This window comes from Atractosteus spatula, chromosome 14 (genome assembly GCF_055471065.1).
Source record: "Atractosteus spatula isolate fAtrSpa1 chromosome 14, fAtrSpa1.hap1, whole genome shotgun sequence".
Lineage (NCBI taxonomy): Eukaryota > Metazoa > Chordata > Actinopteri > Semionotiformes > Lepisosteidae > Atractosteus > Atractosteus spatula.
Window position 1 is genome coordinate 10,166,668 of NC_142719.1, and position 21,140 is coordinate 10,187,807.

A 21,140-nucleotide genomic window follows, 5' to 3' on the forward strand; every position below is an offset into this window, starting at 1 on the left:
CTTGGGATCCCATAAGAACAGCCAGACAAGATCCTTAGATCAATAAGCTTCTTTGATTGAGATGGGCTGCAGAGCTTTGTCCCACTTGTGAGCTGTCTTATATGCTGATTCAGTAGGTCTCAGTCCTGGAGGACTGCTGGGTTTGAATTCATTCCTGCACCAATTCCTGTTTTTAACATTGAAACCCCCTTACAGCAATAATTGTAATTGTGAAGCCCCCCCCCCCACACACAATCTTTCTGAACAGTTGATCTGATTCGCCTAATGTATCGCATCTATTTCCAAAATTCAGTTCAAGTGATAGGTCAAAAGACAAAATTGCAGGTTGTTGAAAGTGTTACAGATGTGCCTGTCAGCTCGCCTAGATTGTTCTGGGTGTTCTTCTTTAGAATTTTACCGGAGTGGCATCTTTTATTTCACAGCCAACTAATCCTGAGCTTCACTTGAACACCCAACCGAGTGGAGAGGGAGTTTCTAAGTGATTAGGCAAAAACGGCTTAATGACTATTTAAATGAAGAAAATGCAAGGCTTTGCTGAGTTAATGACACACATACTGAGCTAGGGTAGTAATTAGCATAATAGCAATATAAATTAAAAACAACTAGTGCCTGGTTTATGTGTATTCAGAAGCCAAAAAAACCACACACATCAGATCTTTACAATTTTCAGCATTTTTTAATGTTTGGTTTTTCATGTCCTGCAAACAAACCCAGTTTACAGTTTAATGACTGTCTCACTGGTCAGAGGAGGGTGGTTTGTCTGAAGGTCGATCCCACAGTCCTGAAAGATTGCGTTGTTAACAACCCAGGAGAATGAACCAAATCTGTAACCACTGTCCTTGCGCTGGAGTAAGGCAAACTGGGGACGCTAAAGTCTCCTTTAGTTAAGAGAAGGCGCTGGGTTTTCAGCAACGGAAAGCGAATTGGAGTTTTTCTTTCAGCATCAAGCTTGGGGCTGTGTGCAATACATGACTCATGCCGAAGTATTATATTCTAGTTTATTTTTTTAATTTATAAAAACAAGCACCAAAACGTAAGTTAGTAAAGTCCAATCATATATTAAATTAGCTTTTTATATCATATATAATAGATACCTTTGTGTAGTGAGATAGTAGGAAGTGAAGAAACTAAGAGACAGTTATACACACAATAAATCTGATCCACCTTGCTGTTGGTGAAGTAAATAAATATATCTATACACCTCACCAGACATCACCAGGGGTGTAGATGCAGATAAAGCCGGGGGGGTTAAGTGAAAGCCCACTCTGCAGAACAGTGCTGACTAACACTCAAGTTCAGTGCTTTGCTCAGAGTGTTAGCAATGGTCTTTGGTGCCAGTGACAGCTGCACAGAAGCAAAGCAACGCCTTTCCATGATGCAAGAGAAAAGCTGGGCCCACCTCCTGCAGGCCTGGCCAGGAAGGGTCTTCAGTATGTTTCAGAATGTGGCTTGGAAGACGAAGAGTAGGAAGGAGTGCAGGGAAGGAGGTGGTGGCGAAGATGATTGACAAGGTTTCTGCTTGGCTTTAGACAATTTTGTTCTCCAGCGCTGCGATTCTCTTCGTTACTGCTTCCAGTGATGCTGAGGTTAAGGAATGCAGCTCACTTTTGCAACATATATGTTCTGTCTTTTTTTTTTCCATTTTAAATTTTCTGTCCCTGGATAAGCACGTGAAAAACTCTCACGCCAACTCTTAGGCAGGCTGACCTAAGATGGGAGATGATCCCGAATAAGTGGACACAAGTGGAAACTATGGGGAAGTACTTTTAAAACTGAAAGTAGGACTGCATGACTGTGGGGGTCTGTCAAAGCTGATACCCTGACTTCTTCTGGAAATAGATGGGTGATCCTTGGATCCATTGCTATTAGCAACCAAACAAGGCAGATGGGCCAAGTGGCCTGCTCTCATTTGTAGCCCTACCTCTGGTTTTATGAGCTCTTTTTTACAGAGCGAATTTAGAAGACTGAATTATAGTCAGAAGCAGCAAGAGGGAATTGTTAAGAGAGCATGCGTGCAAAGGTATGATACTGGGAAACCAAACTGCAGGGAAATGCAGGCAATCTTAACCACCACTCTATAACCCCCCTCCAGAGATCTGTCACAACCTCTTCCACTCACCGTCTCTTACAATTGTGTTCAAAAAGCCCTACAAGACATTTTGATGCACTTATCTTCAGAATGCACAAAGATTCCTGTATGACTTACCACAGCTCGGGAAAAAAACTACACTCCCCAGTGCTTCCTCACTTTCAAAAAGGATATATTTTTTTGTTAACGCTTTTATGTCATCCTCTACTTTTGTCCGGAACTTGACGATGGATTCACATTCACAGGGGTTTTCTTCTGAAAGGCATTGTAGGAGAAATGTAGAAAGTATTAGGGTTTTCGATTGATTTGGACTGTGACAGGCAAGCAGTTATATCCTGTTGTCATTGTAGCCTGTGTGTCTTTATAGTCTGTGTCCGTCTGCCTGTCCTTCAGTGAATATATATATATAGGCTTCACTGTGTGATGCAGCATCTGTGTGCACTTCTCTTAATGAAACGTTCTCTCATCTCTGTATTTCTAAGGCAGATGTGTCTGTGCCCATCCACCCCTTCAAGGCATAGTCCTTGGTTCTTATTTTTCCTGCATGTAAACTGACTGGTTGTTTAGGTGATTTTCCCACAGCTGACACAATGGGAAATGTGACTCCATGAGTCTGCTTTTCCTTCACTGAAAACATGAACTGTGTGTCTGCCTCTCTGAAGCTGGAGCCCTGTGTGTGTCTTTCCTAGTTCGGGACATACCCTTGCAGACTTTGACATGCAGTTTTTTTGCGATCTGGTTAATGGTCTTGAAGTCGGCTGTGTAGAAGTAATGCTGTGGATCTGAGGCAATCTCCTTCAGCTCGTCTTCCACAGCGTTGCCAACTCCTACTGCGTACATCTTAAACTCTGCAAAACAGAGCACCCAGTGAGATGAAATACGCAGTTCCATTGTTAAAGTAGTTCTTTAAGATACAATCTGCAATTACGCAACAGGGTTGCAGCAACCAAATAATGAGATGGTATCATTTTTTGGATATGGTCTGAAAAGGCTGAACTCGGACTGGGGCTAATTGGTGTTTCATCTGTATGACAGACTTTGAAAGCAGATGGTTTGGGTCTAGAAATTTAAAGCTTGAAATCTAGCAGCACTACTGGCAAGGAGAAATTCTCTTCAGAACTGAAACCCTCACAGAATGTTACCTGGGTCTCCCTATGTTTCAGCTCTATTATTGTTCTACAATCTTGCATAATATGGGCTATTAGTTCACCCCTGCTTCACCATTTTATATGTATGTTGGGTCGGCGATAAACTATAAACCACTGATGATAAGTAAATTCCCTATCCATGCCTTAACCAGACCCAGCTCTCTTTAGATTAGATGAAATTAGGTATATCAGGGTGGAACTGTTATAAGCAATATCAAAATACACATTCTCTTCTTTCAGTTACAGAAACTATATTGTTTATTGGACTTCCAACAGAATGGCCACTGTGCTATTCTAAATGCCTATAGACATACTTTTTTATAAGGATTATCTACCAGAAATTCCTGTCACTTCTTGTTAAAGAAAAAATCAGTTATCCCACTGTCACTGCCATAGTGTTTCAAGTCAGTGTGATCCTCAGGAGCTGTCATAGCTTCTGCAAACTGTGAAAACAGACTTTTTCAACATGACTTCATTGGAGGGTTTAAAACTGGTGCAAAACTTGTATATTCTCCAGCATGTGGTGTATTTATTATTTGCAGGATTTTTGTTTATTAATGGAATGGTGTGCTTTACACAATTTCTCCTCCTTGACATTTTGAGGGCATTAGAATCTGATTTATTAAAAATCCATTATTTGCTGAGGGAGACGATTTTATTTTCCCCACGGGCGTATTTATTAGCCTGGCATCACACAGTGGTCACATCCCTCTTTCCTTACCCTTTTCCTTGGCCTTCTTGGCAGCATCCCCAATGTAGTCCTGGGAGCGGCCATCGGTGAACACAATGCCCACCTTGGTAACTCCAGGACGAGCCCCGTGGCTGACTGAGAAGCTGTTGTCCACCAGGTACCGCAGAGCTTGGCCAGTCATGGTGCCTTTCTCCATGTAGGACATGTTCTTGACCGCGTCCTTCAGGTCCTTCTTGGTGTTGTATAGGCCCAGAGGGAACTCCTGCCTCACTGAGCTGGAGTACTGCACCAGCCCCACATGGGCTTTGTTCTCTGCTACATCCAGCTTGTCCACGATCTGGTTGATGAACCTCTTGACCAGCTCAAAGTTCTCAGGCCGCACGCTCTTGGAGCCATCGATCAGAAAGACCACGTCAGTGGCGGAGGAACTGCAGGCTGCAGGGAAGGAGAGACAGGGGTGTTACAGTGAGGGCAGGAGGTGAGAAGAAGCAATCTATCACTGCAGTCGAGGGCTTTAGTCAACCCTTTAGGCAAACTACTAATCAATTCCTATTACCAGAATTTCTGAATATACCTGTTATACCAGAGTTGTGATGGTCTTAATCCTGCCACCTAGACAAGTTATGAAAGACAATAACTTGGTTTTATTAACGAAATGGCACACTGAGATCCTCCACTCAAGGAGTTATCTAACAAATGGGCTAGATGGGCCAAATGACCCCCACCTGTCTATAAAGTGTTCTAGGTTCAGGGCTGCCAAAGCTGTGACCTTTCCATTATAATACTATCAGCTTCTTAATTGCTGTATTGATTCAGCTTAGTGTCTGTTAAAATATCAAGAGCTATTTTCTTGCAAAAGTCTACAATGGAGTGGACTGGAAGAGCTGCATTTTCTTTTATGAAAACATCAAGCAATTAATTTTTAATGACAGGCACTGGAGTCTGGAGAGTGTATTGGGACAATCTGAAACATAGACCTTTGCACATTTTAATTGCCTGTCAAGGCAGTATTTTATCTGCTATGGAGGCCGTTACTGACCAGACTGTGTCCTGATAATAAGAGAGATGTGAATCTTAATCGTTTGCTGGTCTCAGCATGTGCTGTCATCTGATTATGTGTGATAAATGTAATAGATTGGTACACACACTTGGGAATGAGATGGCTGTGCTTAATGATATCATTTATTTAACTTAAACTTTAATGGAGATACTGGATATATTAAGACGTACAAATATCTAACAAAGTACAGTGAGAGACAGGATTGAAAACAGTTTGTAGACTGAAAGTTGAACATTAGAATCTGTCATTAGCTGATTATTGATGGGTTTAAAAGGCATTTGCACACTTTCCGACTGGCACAACCTGCCATTTTCTGGATGCAACCAGGAAACAATAAAATATATTAAAAAATACAGACATTTTTTGTAAAATAATAATATTAACATTAACATTCCCAGTGTTTCTTTGTAATTTGTCTTTTCCCTTGCTTAAAAGACAACACTCACATCTTGGTCAAATCAAAAAGATTTAAATTTGTAGTATTTTCCAACTGGACATCAGTTAAACAGAAAAGTAAACTCACAGCTTTTCAATTATTTTACTCTGCTTTTATTATTAATAATAATTCTTTGTACTTATATAGCACAAAGTGTGCAGCCCCACCTGGATGATACGATGGCAGCCATAGTGCACCAGTATGCTCTCTCAACACCAGCTATCAGTGGGGAGGAGAACAGAGTAATGAAGCCAATTCATAGATGAGGATTATTAGGAGGCCATGATTGGTAAAGGGCCAATGGGAAATTTGGCTAGGATGTCAGGGTAACACCCCTACTCTTTTCAAGAAATGCCCTGGGATTTTTAATGACCACAGAGAATCAGGACCTCAGCTTGACATTATCTCATCCGAAGGATGGTGCCTTTTTACAGTATAGGGTCCCTGTCACTATACTGGGGCATTAGGACCCACACACGCACCACAGGGTGAGCGCCCCCTACTAGCCCCTCTAATACCTCTTCCAGCAACAACCTTAGTTTTTCCCAGAAGGTCTCCCATACAGATACTGACCAGGCTCATACCTGCTGAGCGTCAGTAGGCTGCCAGTTGTATGTTGCAGGGTGATATGGCTGCTGGATTTTACAGTACCAGACTGGTACACTTCAGTGAGGGCTGCTGTCAGCTATGTGGGATATGGGCAGCTTTAACCACTCAGGCACTGGAAGACAGATGGCCAGCTCCATCCTGGAGCTGAGAAGTTTGTAGGAGTGTCCAGTAGAGATGACACTTGGGACACGCCTTGGACACTTACCACTGCAGGACTTGCCATCTTCCAAGAGAGTGAAGCCTTCATTGCAGGCACACTTGTAGGAGCCGGGCATGCTGACGCACACCTGCTCACAGTCATGGTCACCTGTTGCACAGAGGTCAGACACTGCGGGAGGGAGCCGCGAGGGCCTGGTTAGAGTTAGCGTTAGAGAGGAGAAAACAGTACTAGCTCTGTCCAAACACAGGGACAGTGGGATTATTTTAAGGATACACCACACAGTTGACATTAAGCATAAATCTAATTGAGTAGGCCAAGAATGCACAGAGTTAGAGGAGTAGCACACCTATGCAAACCCACTTTCCTGTTTTCACCTCCCGTACACTGCGCTGGTGTCTGAAACAGACTTTCTTTTTTTTGTTGGTACAAACTTTCACTTTGAGGTCAGATCTGAGGTTTTGCAGGTATGAGACACTTTGAACCTGTAATCAAACATCAACATTTATCAGGTGTGCAGAAGCAGTCAATCGAGATGACCAACTGCTTCTGCAGTATGAACAGAAGGTGAAATCAAAGGCAGTTAAAGAGCTGGAGAAAACAAAATTAAAAAAATGGTTAAGCAGCCATAATTTGGTTATCCTATATTGTATAAAGAATAGCTTTTAGACAGCTAATAGCTAAACTCTAAGCCAACTACTGAATTTGTGTCTCAGACATTTGTAGGATTACAGTGATGTCACAGCCACAGACCACTGTCAGGGAGCTGAACTGGGGTATTTGCTGTGAATTCTGGTAATCATTAACACAGACTGGGACAGATAGCACAGCAAATACAGTATTATCAGCAGCAAGGCACAGCAAGCTGTGGCATAAACAGATCAGGCCTACAAAAGGCAATCCCACACCCCATTCTGAGACGACAAACAAAAGTAGTTACTACAACACACCTGTCTCCGCTGTCCGCAGGAATTATGATTATTTTCCTTAGTTATGCTTTTTCTGACTTTACTTACCTGGGAAATTTATTTTTTACACCTGTAGTGGCACTGGGATAATGCAGATAACATCGCATTCCTTGTTAAATGATTAGGACTCAGGAAAAAGACTTCTCAGTTTGACATTTCTGTTCACTTCAAAAGACACTCTTCTGATTATCCAGGTACTGTAAATGTCTTGCATCAAAATTGTCAGCTAACTTATCATTCATACTCATCTAGATCATTCCAAAGTGGACAGCTTATATTTCCAGTATTAATGTGGTTCCGTAACTAGTCATACATGGTCAATGTTCACACCTCTGGAATCTTTAGTCTTTAGTTTTCTTTTTAATTTAGTTTTGACCCTTGAGGAGCTAGTCTCCTGAAGATTGAATGCATTCAATATTTTAAAACTTTCTGTGTCTGAGGGCTGGGTGTGATATAAAACATTAAAAAAGAAAAATGAGTGAGCATCAGTGGTGCTTCTCTTTACTTAAAAATTAAAAAGGAAATAGGAATAGTTTTGATGAATTTTCAAAGATTTGAGTGTTGCTGCTTCCTGAATGTCTTGGTAATCTTTTCCATCCATTAATCATCCTTGGTAAAAAAAAAATAAAAGTTTTTTTTCCAAATTGAATGGTTCCAATTGAGTGGTTGCATTTTCCTTGCCCAACGTAAATTTACAAGTAGAGCAGTGTCAATCTTATTTATTCCCTTTAAAATCTTGTTTTACACAGATTTTTGCAAAACCTAAAAATTGTGATTTTGTTTGTGATTATGAAGACAGATTGTGGTCCTGCAATCTGTTTTCATAACTTCATTAAGTAATTTCTTTAATCTCTACAATGACTCTAGATGCTTTGAGCTTTCTCAAAGTTTTTCATATTTCTTTTGCACTCCTGCAGTGTTGTGTTCTTTCAGCATTACCCTTATTAACTTGTGTTTAACTGCGGCAATTGATGTGGTCTAGCTTTTTTCACAGAAGTAGTTCCTGCTATTGCATTGCAGGATGTTTTACGGCAAAAAAGCTACTAAAAACAACTATTCCTGTGTGTAAATTATGCTAAGACAATAGCAGATACAAATTACATTAATAACTGCCTTATCTTGAGGTGCTGCGCTTCTAGTGGATAATATGTGGTTGTTTTGGTCTAAAACCGCCTGCCCAATTCAGAACAGCCATATACGACAGACAATCAAATGTGTCTCGACTGCGCTGCCAGTGCACTCACCACAGAAGGCCTCCTGGAACTTCTTGGTGAGTTTCTCAATGATACTGTAGCTTTCCACGTAGTCGACGTGGTCCTCCAGGGGTGTGCTGGCGATCTGTCGCAGCGTGTTCATGTCCACCCGCCCCACGCCAATGGCGAATATCTGGATCCCCATATCCCGGGCCCGCGCCGCCACGTCTTTAACGTTGTCCTGAGGACGCCCGTCTGTCACGATGATGGCCACCTGACCAGGGCCGAGAGAAGAAGCAGCTGTGTTAACTTGTTTCTAATCTTTTTGTTCTACAGCCCTGACACACCTGAACCGTCTCTGCTGCCAAGGGGAACAGTAGTCGACAGCAGTCCCTTAGTGTAACAAATCTGATGTGGGGTGGGGATGGTCAGTTATTTTTGACCAGAAAGAACTTACAGTATGTTGTCCAAAGTGGTCACTTCTTCACGAGTGTTTAAAATGATCCTCATCAAGCATACCGTCACTTAAGCTTCTTTGTACCTTTTCGTATTCAGATGCTAAGTTTTAGACTTCTGAACATGGAAGTTTATGCCTATACGTCTGATCATAGCATTACCTGACAGGCACAGACCACAAGGTGAGACTACACTTTGGTTAGGACTCCAGTTTATTGCAGGAAACATACAGACACATGTATTTGCACAGAGGGCATTTTAGAGGTGCTCATTAACCTAGCATGTCTTTGAATCACAGGAGAAAACCAGAATTGCTGGAGAAAAGCTGTATAAATGCAAAGGGAATATGTAAACTCTACACAGACAGTGCTCTGCAACTGAATGCAGGACTCAAGAGCTGTGAGGCAGCACCATTAATCAACACATCATTATGTTCCTGATGTGCATTCTTACATTAATAATCCATCAGAGTGTTTAACCTTGGAATAGTTAACCTTACTTTTCACACACTGTATGTAAAGCAGTCAAATTCCCCCCCTGGCCTTTACCAATCATGGCCTCTTAATAATCCCCATCTATGGACTGGCTTCCTGACACTGCTCTCCTCCCCATTGATAGCTGGTGTGTGGTGGTCATACTGGTGCATCATCCAGGTGGAGCTGCACATTGTTGGTGTTGGAGGGGAGACCCCATTACCTGTAAAGGGCTCTGAGTGGAGTGTAAGTGTAAGGAATTATTTTAAATTGTTTATACAGTGTATGTAAAAATAAATAAACTTCATTGCATTTTCAATGCCCTTAATGATATTTTACATTTTGACGGTTTGGGGTTATTTGTAATGTCACATTTTTACACTTTATATAATCTTTTAGCTTCCTAATACTTGTTGTGATGTGCTTATCACATTTTAGAAAATATTTTCTGTGTTTTCAATTGAAAACTAATTGAAGAAATAGACTTCAGTTAGAGATTAAACTCCCACTCAGGTGATTATTCATATTGTGAAATGTAAGTTTAAGAGAGTACGTATTTCTTAATTTTACTCTATATTAGTTATCTTATGTGGGCAGTATGGGGGTGCAGTGAGTAGCATAACTGCCTTTCAGCGCTGGTGCCCTGGGTTTAATTTGTGGGGTGCTGTTTGTGTGGAGTTTGTATGCTCTCCCCATGTTGACATGTTTCCTCTGAGTGCTCCAGTTTCCACAGTCCAAAACATGCTGATAGGTTAATTGGCTTCTGGGAAAATTGGCCCTGGTGTTTGTGGCTGTGTGTACCCTGCAAGGCCTGGCTACCCGTCCAGGGTGCAATCCCACCTTGTGCCCATTGCTTGCTAGGCTAGGATACAGCATACATGCAACCCTGTACTGGATAAAGTGGTTATAGAAAATGGATGGATGATTATCCGATTTCTATGTCCAAGTATCTAGGACACTTCTTGCCTTTCTGAAATAGGTTAAAATGTCTTATAAATAATTTCCACAGTAAATAATGGATAACTCTGAGGGTGAAGTGTTCCTTGGACATACTAGTCTCTTCAATAGTTGTTTAAGGTCAGCAGGGAAAGGGACAATGGACACTACTGCAATACATATTCTGTTGGCTAGATGGCAGCAGTGTGACACAGACACCTTAACATTGCCAGTAGCTGTGTCTGCTCGGTTCAGACTCTGCTAGTGAGCCATCCAGCCTACCGAAAGCTTTGCAGTTAAATAATCTATGTTTAGTTTCTATCTAATACCTCTGGTATTAATGCAAATGCTCTTCTTACCAGTGATTTAGGAAAACAACAACCACTATGACAACTGTTCACTCATTAGGTTTGGGGATGATGTTGCCTTGATTGGACTTGAGACGACAAAAACAATTACAGAAAGGAGATAAACCTTTTTCTAAGAAGTGGTGTCAGGATAATGTATTGCTTTTAAATGAAACAAAGGCCATGATAAGTGATTGTAGAAAGAAAAGTTCTATTTCTATGATTCCTGTAACTGTTAATGGAACTGATATTGAAACGGTAAATGAATATGCTGTAAATACTTTGACACTATTACTGACTGTAAATTGATGTGGACCGCCAATGCAGAGGTATGGTATTTGACGGCATAACAAAAGTTGTAGTTTTCACAGAAGGTATGGAGTTTAAATGTAGAAAGCACAACGTTGACACTTTTTTGCAGAAGTTCTATTCGGAGGATTCTAGCCTTCTATATTATTCAGATCTGGGAAGCTGCCTTGTCCTTGCAGAGAAACAAATAAGTTGAACAATGTGATCATAAAATTTTAGATGACCCCTCTCATCCACTTTTTTTAGAATATACTGTCCTACTGGTACCTAGAGGAGGTACCAGATTCCCCTAGATAAAGTAAAGAGAGCATTTGCTCCCTCTATACCTATAAGCATTCAACTGTAGAATAATGAAAAAAAGGTTTGCATGTAGGGATCTTCTTTTTATTCTTTTCAGACTCTTTACAAGCTAATTGTCTGTTTTTTTTTAATTTTGTGACACTGGAAGAGTTCTGAGTGAGCAATGTTGTTGAATGTTCTTTAGGATTATGGTATTGCAATATTATATTATTGTTATATGTTGTTTTATATTATTGTTATATATATTATATATTAATGAGCTCTTGACGGGCAAGACAAATTCCCAAGGGGGGAATAAAGTTAATTGTCAGTAGGGTACATGTCCAATCCCAATGGTAACATTAATGCTTGTTCCCTTTCTCAGAGTAAATCCCTTACAAGGCAGGAAGACATCTTACCTTGCTGATGTCTGAGGAGCGCACTCGGGCGCCCTCGGCCTCGCTGAAGGCCACATTCATGGCGAACTGGATAGCCAGGCCAGTCATGGTGCCGGTGGCCAGGGGCTCGATCTTGGTGACTGCCTTGACCAGGGCCGCCTTGCTGCGATACGTCTTGAGGGACACTTCGTTCTTCACCCCGCTGGCATAGTTGACCACGCCGACGCGTGTGGCGTTGGGCCCCACGTCCAGCCCCTCGATCACCTTGGTCAGGAAGACCTTGACTTGCTCGAACTCGGAGGGCCGCACGCTGCGCGAGCTGTCGACGATGAAGACCAGGTCCATGGGCCGAGTCCGGCACAGGCCTGCTGCAGGGCGAGAGGGAGCGAGGCGGTGCCTTTCAGCAGCGTCTTCACCATGTCATCAAGTGAAAAGGTTTGTTGTTTTTATTACCTTATTTAGTAAGTGGCCATATTAAGGGACTCTTTCAGGATTCCTAAATAACACTGCTGAACAAACATACAATAGGGAGATGCAAAGGGCTATAAGTTCCACACAGAACATAATGTTCCAACGAGCAGAGTGACCCTATAAAATAGCTTCTAGCTCACTGTTACTTTGGCTATTAATGTATTAATTAATGCTTAATTTGATTAATTAGATAGTATTTGATTTATTGTTCTATAGCCACTCTGCCTCCAGTCTAGCTCATTAGGAGGATCAGTACTACCTGAAACTCTGATATACTGTCTGTTCAACTGAGCATGTAATCTCGTGGTACCTGAACAGGTGTTTGACCCTGTATATACTGTAAATAGTTAAAGCAGAGAGTGTGCAGGACCTGAAACGAAGTGGGATAATTCACAAAGTTACACACCCCATACTTTGGTGCTGTAGTCTCTGGTACAGTATTATTTTAAAAGAAGGTAGAAAAGAATTTTTTTAGCAAAGCCACAGAAAGATGTGTTTCAATATTTGTTTTAAGATTTGTTTTAATTTAATGCACATGGCATTTCAGTCAGCTGTGAAAACATTTAATGTACATTTAATATGCAATATGACATTAATATGTCACCCACAATCATGATTTTTTGTGAGCACTTCATTCAAGCATTTAATACTCCAAAAGTCAACCCAAAAAACTCTTTGCGCCTTGGTCACTCCTCACTCTGCGGGGGGCTCAGGGGTCCCAGCCTCCTCGTCCTCTGGCCAGGTTAACCCCCAATGTGCCTAATTCTTAGGTCTTCATATTCCTTGTGAAACGCTTTTCATCTCTTAAAACTAGCATTATTTCTGGAACAAATCATTGATGTTTAAAGTTTAATTGACTTGCCCCTACAAATTTAAATCGGCACATTATTGACTGAAAATCTGTTAAAAGTGGTTTTAAAAACTATAGGGAAGCAACCTTTTACGGAGCCAAATGCATCCAGGTAATGTTGTTTGATTTGTGTCAATACCTCCTTAGGCAACAGTATTTTTAAAACCAAGGACTCAGAGCATAAAGATTTATGAAGCAAACAGTTCAATATTTTAACTTTATTTATGAGCTTACCCGATATTAATAACGGTATGTTATGGTAATGATATTCAGTGTCATCTGCAACTCTAATCTTTCATTAATTTTTAATGAAGAACTAATAATTATTCCTTTATTTCATATGATCAGATATTACTTATTTAAGAAAGGTGACACACTCTGATATCTGATTTGCAACAATTTCAGAAATTGCTCAAGCTTTTCACAAATGATTGAACACCAAAACAAGAAACTTTCCTTTGACTCATGTTAAGGAATGCAGACCTTGGAAACACCAAGATCATCTCAGAAGTAACAAAAAACAACCTTTCCCTCAGTTTAATAGCTGTGTAAGCTTATTTATTCAGTACGTGATCATGGCATCACTAACTATGTAACTTCAAGCAAGCTGTTTCTTCAGCTTTGGTGTTGCTTCTGTGGTTAATAGGATAACACAAGCTTCTCGGCAAAGCCAGGAAGAATAACATAATTTTAAAACCACAGGTAACATACCCTATCAGGGCACTCCCCAGAGCCTGTAGCAACAAAAACTCAAAGTGACCACAAAGTAGTGAAATCTAGAACCCACTATTGTGGTCCTTTTCAAGATAAACAAAAAAATGGCAGCATTCAAAATTCCAAACCATCACTATCACCATATACCCCCTGTAAATACCAAACAAAAACTTAATTGCACCTGTGTGTGAATGTGAAAACCCTGCTCACCCCTAGTGTGACTATTTACAGGTAAACAGGTAATATAGTGGCCTCTATTGGCCAGGTTGGTGGCTGTAACTGCAACCCCTTTTTAGGCTAGCTGGCCACGCCAGGGTTTCACAAAATATCCCCCCTCCAAAAAGGTTCTATTAAAGTTTGTGAAGTGTGAATGTTCATCTATACCATCATTTATGTATGGTAACTACCAGACTAAGTCACGTGCACATGATAATTCATGTCTTGGAGTCCTTGCACTGGTTTTCCTCCAGATTTCGAGTTGAATTCAATATCTTTCTGTGTATATTCAGGACTTTGGATCTGTGCCTCCATGAGCGGGATTTATACAGTAGGTTACCACAAAGCCATTAATTTTTATAAATTAAGCAGGTGATTTGACACCTGTTAGCAATCAATGACCAACATTCTGTGAATTTAACAGAATAGTTGCTTTATTCAGTCATTACATAAAGGTGTTTAAATAGCTGTCTTTAAAAACTGGAATCCTACAAGATTAAATAAGGCCACTAAGCCTTTCGACTTTGGAATGCACCAGTTCCTTTCTTTTTTTTAAAATGTCTCCATCGTTAAAGTTACGCAATTAACAGTAAGGGATAGCGGTGACTTTATTTATAATAATTGTGTTGTTGGATCATATCAGAAAAGGTCTGCAAAGGCAGGATTTTGATTAATTGACATAATCATCTTCTTTGTTATAGCAGCCTGGCAAATTGAATAACAAGGTATCTTAGGATCACGTATATATTGAGCGTGCTGCTATCCTTTTTACTAGAGAGCGTGTGAAGTCTTAATTCTGAAGCACAAATCAGTTGGAAAACACAGACGTAATTCTAGGCAGGTTTAGATGACATCCAAATTTAAACAGTAACAAAAAGTACTTTTAACATAAGAAGATGCTCACCATATACATGTTAACTACTGATCTCTTTTTAAACTGTGTGAATGAGCTGGAGCATAATAAAAGTATCACATACCTCACAGTCTGTCACTATCAATTGTACTTTAAGCCAAAAGTGAAGATGAATTCAGGAAAGCATGATCAAGGTGTTTCAAATTGTGTAAGGAACTGGCACAGTCCACCCTAATCTTCAATTAAAAATAATCACACAGATCAGAGCCCGAGAGCATTCACAGGATTTAAGAGCAACTTAATTCGAGACTGCAAACATAAAGAACTGTGAGTATGAAAACAAGGTTATGGATGTTGTGGGCTTTCGGACAGAATCTGGGACCTGGGGGAGAAGAATGAACCAAACGGCTTTGTGACACCCATAGTACTCAAATTATGTACAGTTATTATACTTATATAATATGCTTTATAAATAGTTAAAGTTATAGACATATATTTAGCAATTATCATTTTACCTTTATCTTTACCCTTTGAACTAAACCATTTGCTCATTGGTGTAGTGCCTATTGTCATATATGACTGCTGGCTAACCATGAGCAGGGAGTCAGTTTAGATCCATGAAATGCAGCAGCTTTGGCTCATGTAAAACCCAATGGCTTGCAGGGTCTCTGCACATCAGCAGTCTGCCAATGTGTGGCTAGGCTGCTATCTTCACCAGTTTATGGCAATGTGCAGTTGAAGTGGGGTATAGGATAATGGGTCAAAACAAGTTCCATGATCAGTCCAGAAAATCCATGGAAGATAGTTGACAGGAATATACAAGGGTTCAAGTACACTAACAAATGAAAGAGAGCACAGAAAATCTCTATGGATGACAATCAGCAGAAAAACAGAAATGTCTAAAATCTGTAAACGTGTAGCTTTATAAAGGAATTCTCTCATTCTCTCTGTGATTTGTCACAAATCTTGCAGGCTAGAGACTGTAGTGTCACTAATGTCACTGTTTCCTGAGGACATTTTGCGAAGTAGGGTAAGTCAAGACTCGTGTTCAAAATTGCTTTTACAAACCTTTAGAGAACAAAAATGATCTGTCAGAAGTTATTTTATTCAGTTTCTGTGATGCAGAAAGCAACCCATAGCAATTAGACAGGATATTTTCTTAGGTTTGTGGAATGTGAGTTTGGTTCAAAAAAGTAGGAAACTTTCCAAAGCACTTGGGATGTTATACAGAACACTGTTTGTGACTGTGTGTGCCCTGTGATGGACTGGTGTGTAAAAGATTAAATGTATGGTGTGTAATAAATGAGAACAGCAATGAAAACTAAGTGAAAAATATCTAATAATGGAATGAATTGTGAATGGCGTACAGAAGACTGTAAAAGGTACATCAGTACTTAGCGTCTGCTGACTGTAGATGAGTGTAAGAACAACACTGAATGAGTGTTCATGTTCATTTTGATAGAGAAGTGTCATACAATATTGTATACAGTATGTATACCAAAATCTTACAACTCTGTCCCTTGTAACCTAGACAGTGAGCTGCTTCATACATGGTATACGGTATGACTGATGTGTGTTACAAGTGCCGCAGGATTTCAGTAAGCAAGTTAGTTCAGCATACATTCTGCATAATTCTGTATTGTCCTGGGCCAGCTGACAGTATGGAAACAAAAGGCTGCACCATATGGAATAACGGTGTTCTAATATGACCACCACCATTGAACACACCTTATTACAAAACCAGTATTTATAGTATAAACACGTATAATATAGTATATACAGTATAGTATAAAAATATATAATGATATTACTGTTATTATATATGTATAATTCTTATAGTTACAAATAAGCACATTGTGAGTATGTTAGAAGTAGCTGACTACAGGAATGGCAGTCTTGAACCTGTGAGCTTCAGTGTCTGACAATACTGAAGACAGCCAATAGGGGGTGCTCAGTGTTCCTATAAGTGGTGGCTGACAGAAATTTCAAGCGCATTCTGTGGATACCTGCTCTGTGTCTCATTCATGTAATTATAACAAAGCTATGATAGAAATCCAGGAGGAAGGGTAGACCCACTTCACACATTTCCGCTTGCCTGCGCATATAAATCTCGCACCTCACCCATCTACACCCCTGTAACAACTCCCTAGCTCAATCGTTGTGATTCTGAGAGGGGGGCTGGGCGGCTTTATCCTTTCAGTGAAGCTGTGAAATTCACTCAGCCAGATGAGCTCTAGTAACTATACTCTGCGTATTTTGTCTCTCTTGCATTTGTTAGGATCTTACGGAACTACTGAGAACTCTCTATTATTGGTATTACTTCCCAGAGGTTAATGAATAATCTTGATTTATCTATTTTTCTGCAGCGAGAGGAGAGAAATGACCCGAACATGCTCAGTGGTATATGAATTGCTGCTTTGTTTTATTAAAGTGTTTCTAAATTGGTCTGTAACTAGAGAGACATGGAATTCCTTGAAGGATTTTGGGCTTACTTGAAGCAATAATTCAAATATCTGAAACACTTTTGAGTCTTGTTTTGTCTGTAAAGCAACATAGACATGTGCAGATCCTTACCAAAGAAGGTGCAAGTATATCTAATTTGAGCACAGACGCAAGTTAAAATATTCACTTCTCAAAACATTCTTGACAGTTTTGAGTGAAAAGGCTGTTTTGCTTTTAATGGTAAACGAAACAGGCTTAAACATTACTTGTAAAGCAAACTAATGCATTGTGAAAATTAAATGCATTCTGCGTGCTTGAAAGGCAGAAGGTCAGAATTTCTAAATATTTAAATAGCAAACCATCTGCTGTCTCCACAGGACCATCAATAAACTAAATAGAAGAGGGACTATTTTCTTTTCCAGTCATTGTAGATTAGTGCCGCAGTTACATTGCCAAATTCCGTCTCGACTGTTTCGGATCGGCTTCACAATTTCAGTAGTAATTTTAGCTAATGTACGGCTCAGATGAGTTATTTTCCAGCTAAGCAACCAGCAAAATGGGAGAATGTGCTATGAATTCCAAATGAATTAAAGGGACCTAAGTATAGCAGGGATAAACAGAAAGAAAACTGAAGTTATGAATCCAGTTACATGTCCAGAGCCCTGAACTTGAGTGTTCTTGCTGTGACTGGAATAGATGACATCAAACAATTTCAAATCAGTGTCTTCATCCCAGGTCCTGGAGAGCCCTGGTCCTGCAGGTCCCCTTTGTCCCCAAAATGGAATTGTTTGGAACTCATTGAGCCATTAAACGAGTAATGTGTTTAATGACAGGAAATCTGGTCCTTGAGGGTTACAGCATGTGCAGGACCATGTTCTTAAAATTTCTCTATTACTTAATACATCTGTTTAAGAAATCTTCATAAATAAAACGGATTATTTCAGTGATTGCATAGATCCTCTGCTAAATTGGTACTTCCAAGTTCCAAGACAGAAGACGCCTGATTAAAATGAATAGATTCATAGGCAGTAAAAATTCAAGTGCAGTAAAAATGCCAAAGAATGTGTGACCAGAGTGCAAGACATTTTTTAAATATTGTATATAAATGTAAACATTTATAACCATATATTATGTAATACAGTGGAGGAATATTTATATGTAATAATTACACTATTTTGAATAGGGATATTGTATAACATATAATGGAGATTGCCTTCCTTGCAATGTAAAGCAAGAGCTATCGTTCTCAAACAGTATGATCTTTCTTCTCTGACTATATGACCTCTCTGTATATACAGTATACTGTAGTATGCTGTTTTGCTGGAACTATAAAGATTACCTGTCCCGATAATCAACTTAAAACGCACAACATATAAGCTCTTAAGATTTGCACCTCCATTACAAGTACAGAAAAAATGAACTGCAGTTCACATGCATGGTGTACATTTCCTCTAATACCATGTTTAGGTGTCACACTGCACAGTATTACTGCGTGTATTGTAAATTGCATCCCATTTAAAAGACAGTTCTGTAGAATGAATAACCTTGCAAGCTGCCCTGTACCAGATCCACAACTACTGTATATCCTATGGGGAAGAATGGCATCCTTTCAGCAGGAGTGAAAGGGTTCACTTTATGGTACCACAGGAAGCAGCCATTTCCAGAGGTAAAATTTTGAGCTAGCTAAATAGGCTTTCCACACTGTGAAGACATTGATCAGCCTATAATTAAATAGAGTTATATAACCTCTTCAATTCCCACCTGTAGGGATAAGTTAGTGTCCAATAAATTCAGAAGAGATAAATACATTTAGTTGACAGACATTATCTGTTAAACGTAATAAATAATCTTACATAACCCTTTGTAACCTTTTCAAATTCAGAGAAAAAAAATGGACTTTTTTAATTAGCTGTTATCAAACAGTAAATTAATGCAAAATCATCTTCCTTTTGGCAGTATGTTACAGATATACCTAATGTTTGGATCTCGACCCTGGTTTTCAATGACAAGTCCATTTCAGGTGGTGTATTTGGCTGTAGTCGGTAAAACCATATGTTGAAATATAAAGGATCTCCAAAATCTAGTGAATTGACTGAGAAAAAATAAATCTGAAGTTGTGAGGAGAGTTGGGGCTATACAAGAGATGTAACCAAGCCATTTTACACCTGCTATTGTGGTCATTCCTCCATTTTACAAAACTAAAGTGCTTAAGAATTAGAAAGATTGTAAAGCTGAGGACAAGCTAGGAACTGCCAGTCTGGCTGGTCTGTTGTAGGAAGACATAGTGCCCAGACCACACTCAGTTCCAGTAATGGTGCAGAATTAAACCAGCTAAACCCTCACAGATATGGAATTGTAAAGAATTCATCACCTTTGCTATTATGAGACATGCAATGAGGTTGAGACGGTGAACATCACTGGAGCCAACTGGAAATGATTGCATCATTTTGTCTGTGTCCTCTACAGAGCAAATGAAATTAACTTAAGCATGCACCAGTAAAAATAAATGCAGATATTCAGGCCTGTGAGAAATGAATCTATTAAAGATCAAAAACCTCCTTGTTCTTTAGCTCCATTGCTTTAGCATATTAAGTTTTGGGCAACAGCAATATTGCTGAGGCTAAACGTCTCACAGAATTCAACATCCTCCTCTAAAACCTTTACAAAATCTTAGCTACACACTTCAACTGAATTTGAGAGAATTTGAAGGAAAAGAAAGAACACAAATCTTTGTAAAAATAAATTGCATAATTTGACCCTCAAAACAGTGCTGGGTTGGTGAAAATGTGAAGAAAGTAATGCCTAAACACTTTAAGTAAAACAGAACAAAAGTTCCTTCCCGAATACAGAAATAGTCAGTTCAGTAGAATACAACTATTCTATGCTCAAACCAATGCCATTAATGTATGGGGGAAAAAGGGACAATGCTTATTTGGAAACCAGAGCTAACCAAAGTGGCTTCAAACTGGCTTTTCTGTAAAAAAAAGTAACAATCAATTCTGGCCTTACCAGTAACCACCACCCCCCCACCCCCCACCCCTTCCCAAAAATCAGTATCCGAAGGGTCGCTGGCTGCTGTGTCCTTACCACTCAGTGCCGCGGCATTCCTGTACTCAACCAAAGCTCCACACTCCTGGCCAGCGAGGATCAGGCAGAGCAGCAGCAATCCGCATGGCAGAGACCTCATGGTTGTTGGGCAGTGGAGGACAGGTTAGAGAGTGGCTGTCTGGGGTCCTGGCGGCGAGGTATTAACACTAACACACCACTCCTTTCACAAACCAGAAATCCAGCCCCTGGGATGTGGGGAAATACCTGAAAAATGCAACCTCTGATTTGAGAGAGGAAAAAAAAAATGCACTCACAAACACCTTGCCAAAAACTACGAAGGCAGAGAGGGGGAGAGAGCTATGTGAGTGATGTCTTCTGTAACCTAAGTTGCTGAACTTCTCAGAAAATGTGTGGAAGGTGCATTAAGGGAGGACAGCGAGTTAAATAAAGACCGGGGTAGTTCAAATAAACGGAGAGAAATGAATGGCAGACTCTTATTGTGTCTTTTTACAGTTATAATGTGAAGTGTCAGTCACAAAACTGTATGGCTTGGTAGCTTTAACAAAAATAAAACAATAAAGACAAAGGTGATGGTTTGCCCTCAACCTTACCTTTTGCGGATCATGGAAGAGGCTAAAGGGAAATTGTAACATCCATGAATGCAATGCGTTTCTATTTGTCCACCACAAAAAAATGACAAAATAAGGTTTGAAAACCTTATTCTCTCTTCACTTTTCCTCATGCAGAGAATGATAATAGCAATTTGGGTCCTCAGCTCAATCACCTCTCTACGCAGTAAGCCTTAGTATGACCTTCTAGCCTGTATATCATTTGATATATAAAAGTATATACCATTTGATGACACGCATTAAAAGATAACACACGCTGTGTTTGCAGCAGTGACATCACTATGGAGCTGATGTCACACGAGAGGCTCATCATGAGTACCTTTGCTGAATACTTTATGCTGAACACTCTTACATATTCTAATTTTGCA

General features: G+C 39.9%; 1 protein-coding gene across 2 annotated transcripts; it reads right to left on the reverse strand.

Annotated features, from left to right (window-relative positions):
- Positions 1-678: 678 nt before the first annotated feature.
- On the reverse strand, positions 679-20,293 carry matn1 (matrilin 1). 2 transcript variants are annotated; one of them, XM_088932523.1, is made up of 8 exons: positions 20,183-20,293; positions 11,571-11,917; positions 8,403-8,625; positions 6,239-6,361; positions 3,959-4,363; positions 2,791-2,937; positions 2,264-2,344; positions 679-1,575 (listed from the first exon to the last, which is right to left on the reverse strand). In XM_088932523.1, exons 1-8 carry the CDS (start codon positions 20,280-20,282, stop codon positions 1,526-1,528), a joined length of 1,476 nt encoding a protein of 491 aa, XP_088788649.1. In that variant the 5' UTR covers positions 20,283-20,293; the 3' UTR covers positions 679-1,525. The 2 variants fall into 2 exon arrangements, with proteins under 2 accessions (XP_088788649.1, XP_088788650.1); XM_088932524.1 differs by lacking the exon at positions 6,239-6,361.
- Between the last annotated feature and the right edge of the window lie 847 nt (positions 20,294-21,140).

Bases quoted from the DNA above. Each gene is read 5' to 3' on its own strand.
- matn1 (XM_088932523.1), bottom strand. From the start codon at position 20,282: ATGAGGTCTCTGCCATGCGGATTGCTGCTGCTCTGCCTGATCCTCGCT. The intron at 6,362-8,402 runs GTGAGTGCACTG...TCCCTCCCGCAG, and splicing joins GTTCCAGGAGGCCTTCTGTG to TGTCTGACCTCTGTGCAACA. The intron at 2,345-2,790 runs GTATGTCCCGAA...AATGCCTTTCAG, and splicing joins GCATGTCAAAGTCTGCAAGG to AAGAAAACCCCTGTGAATGT.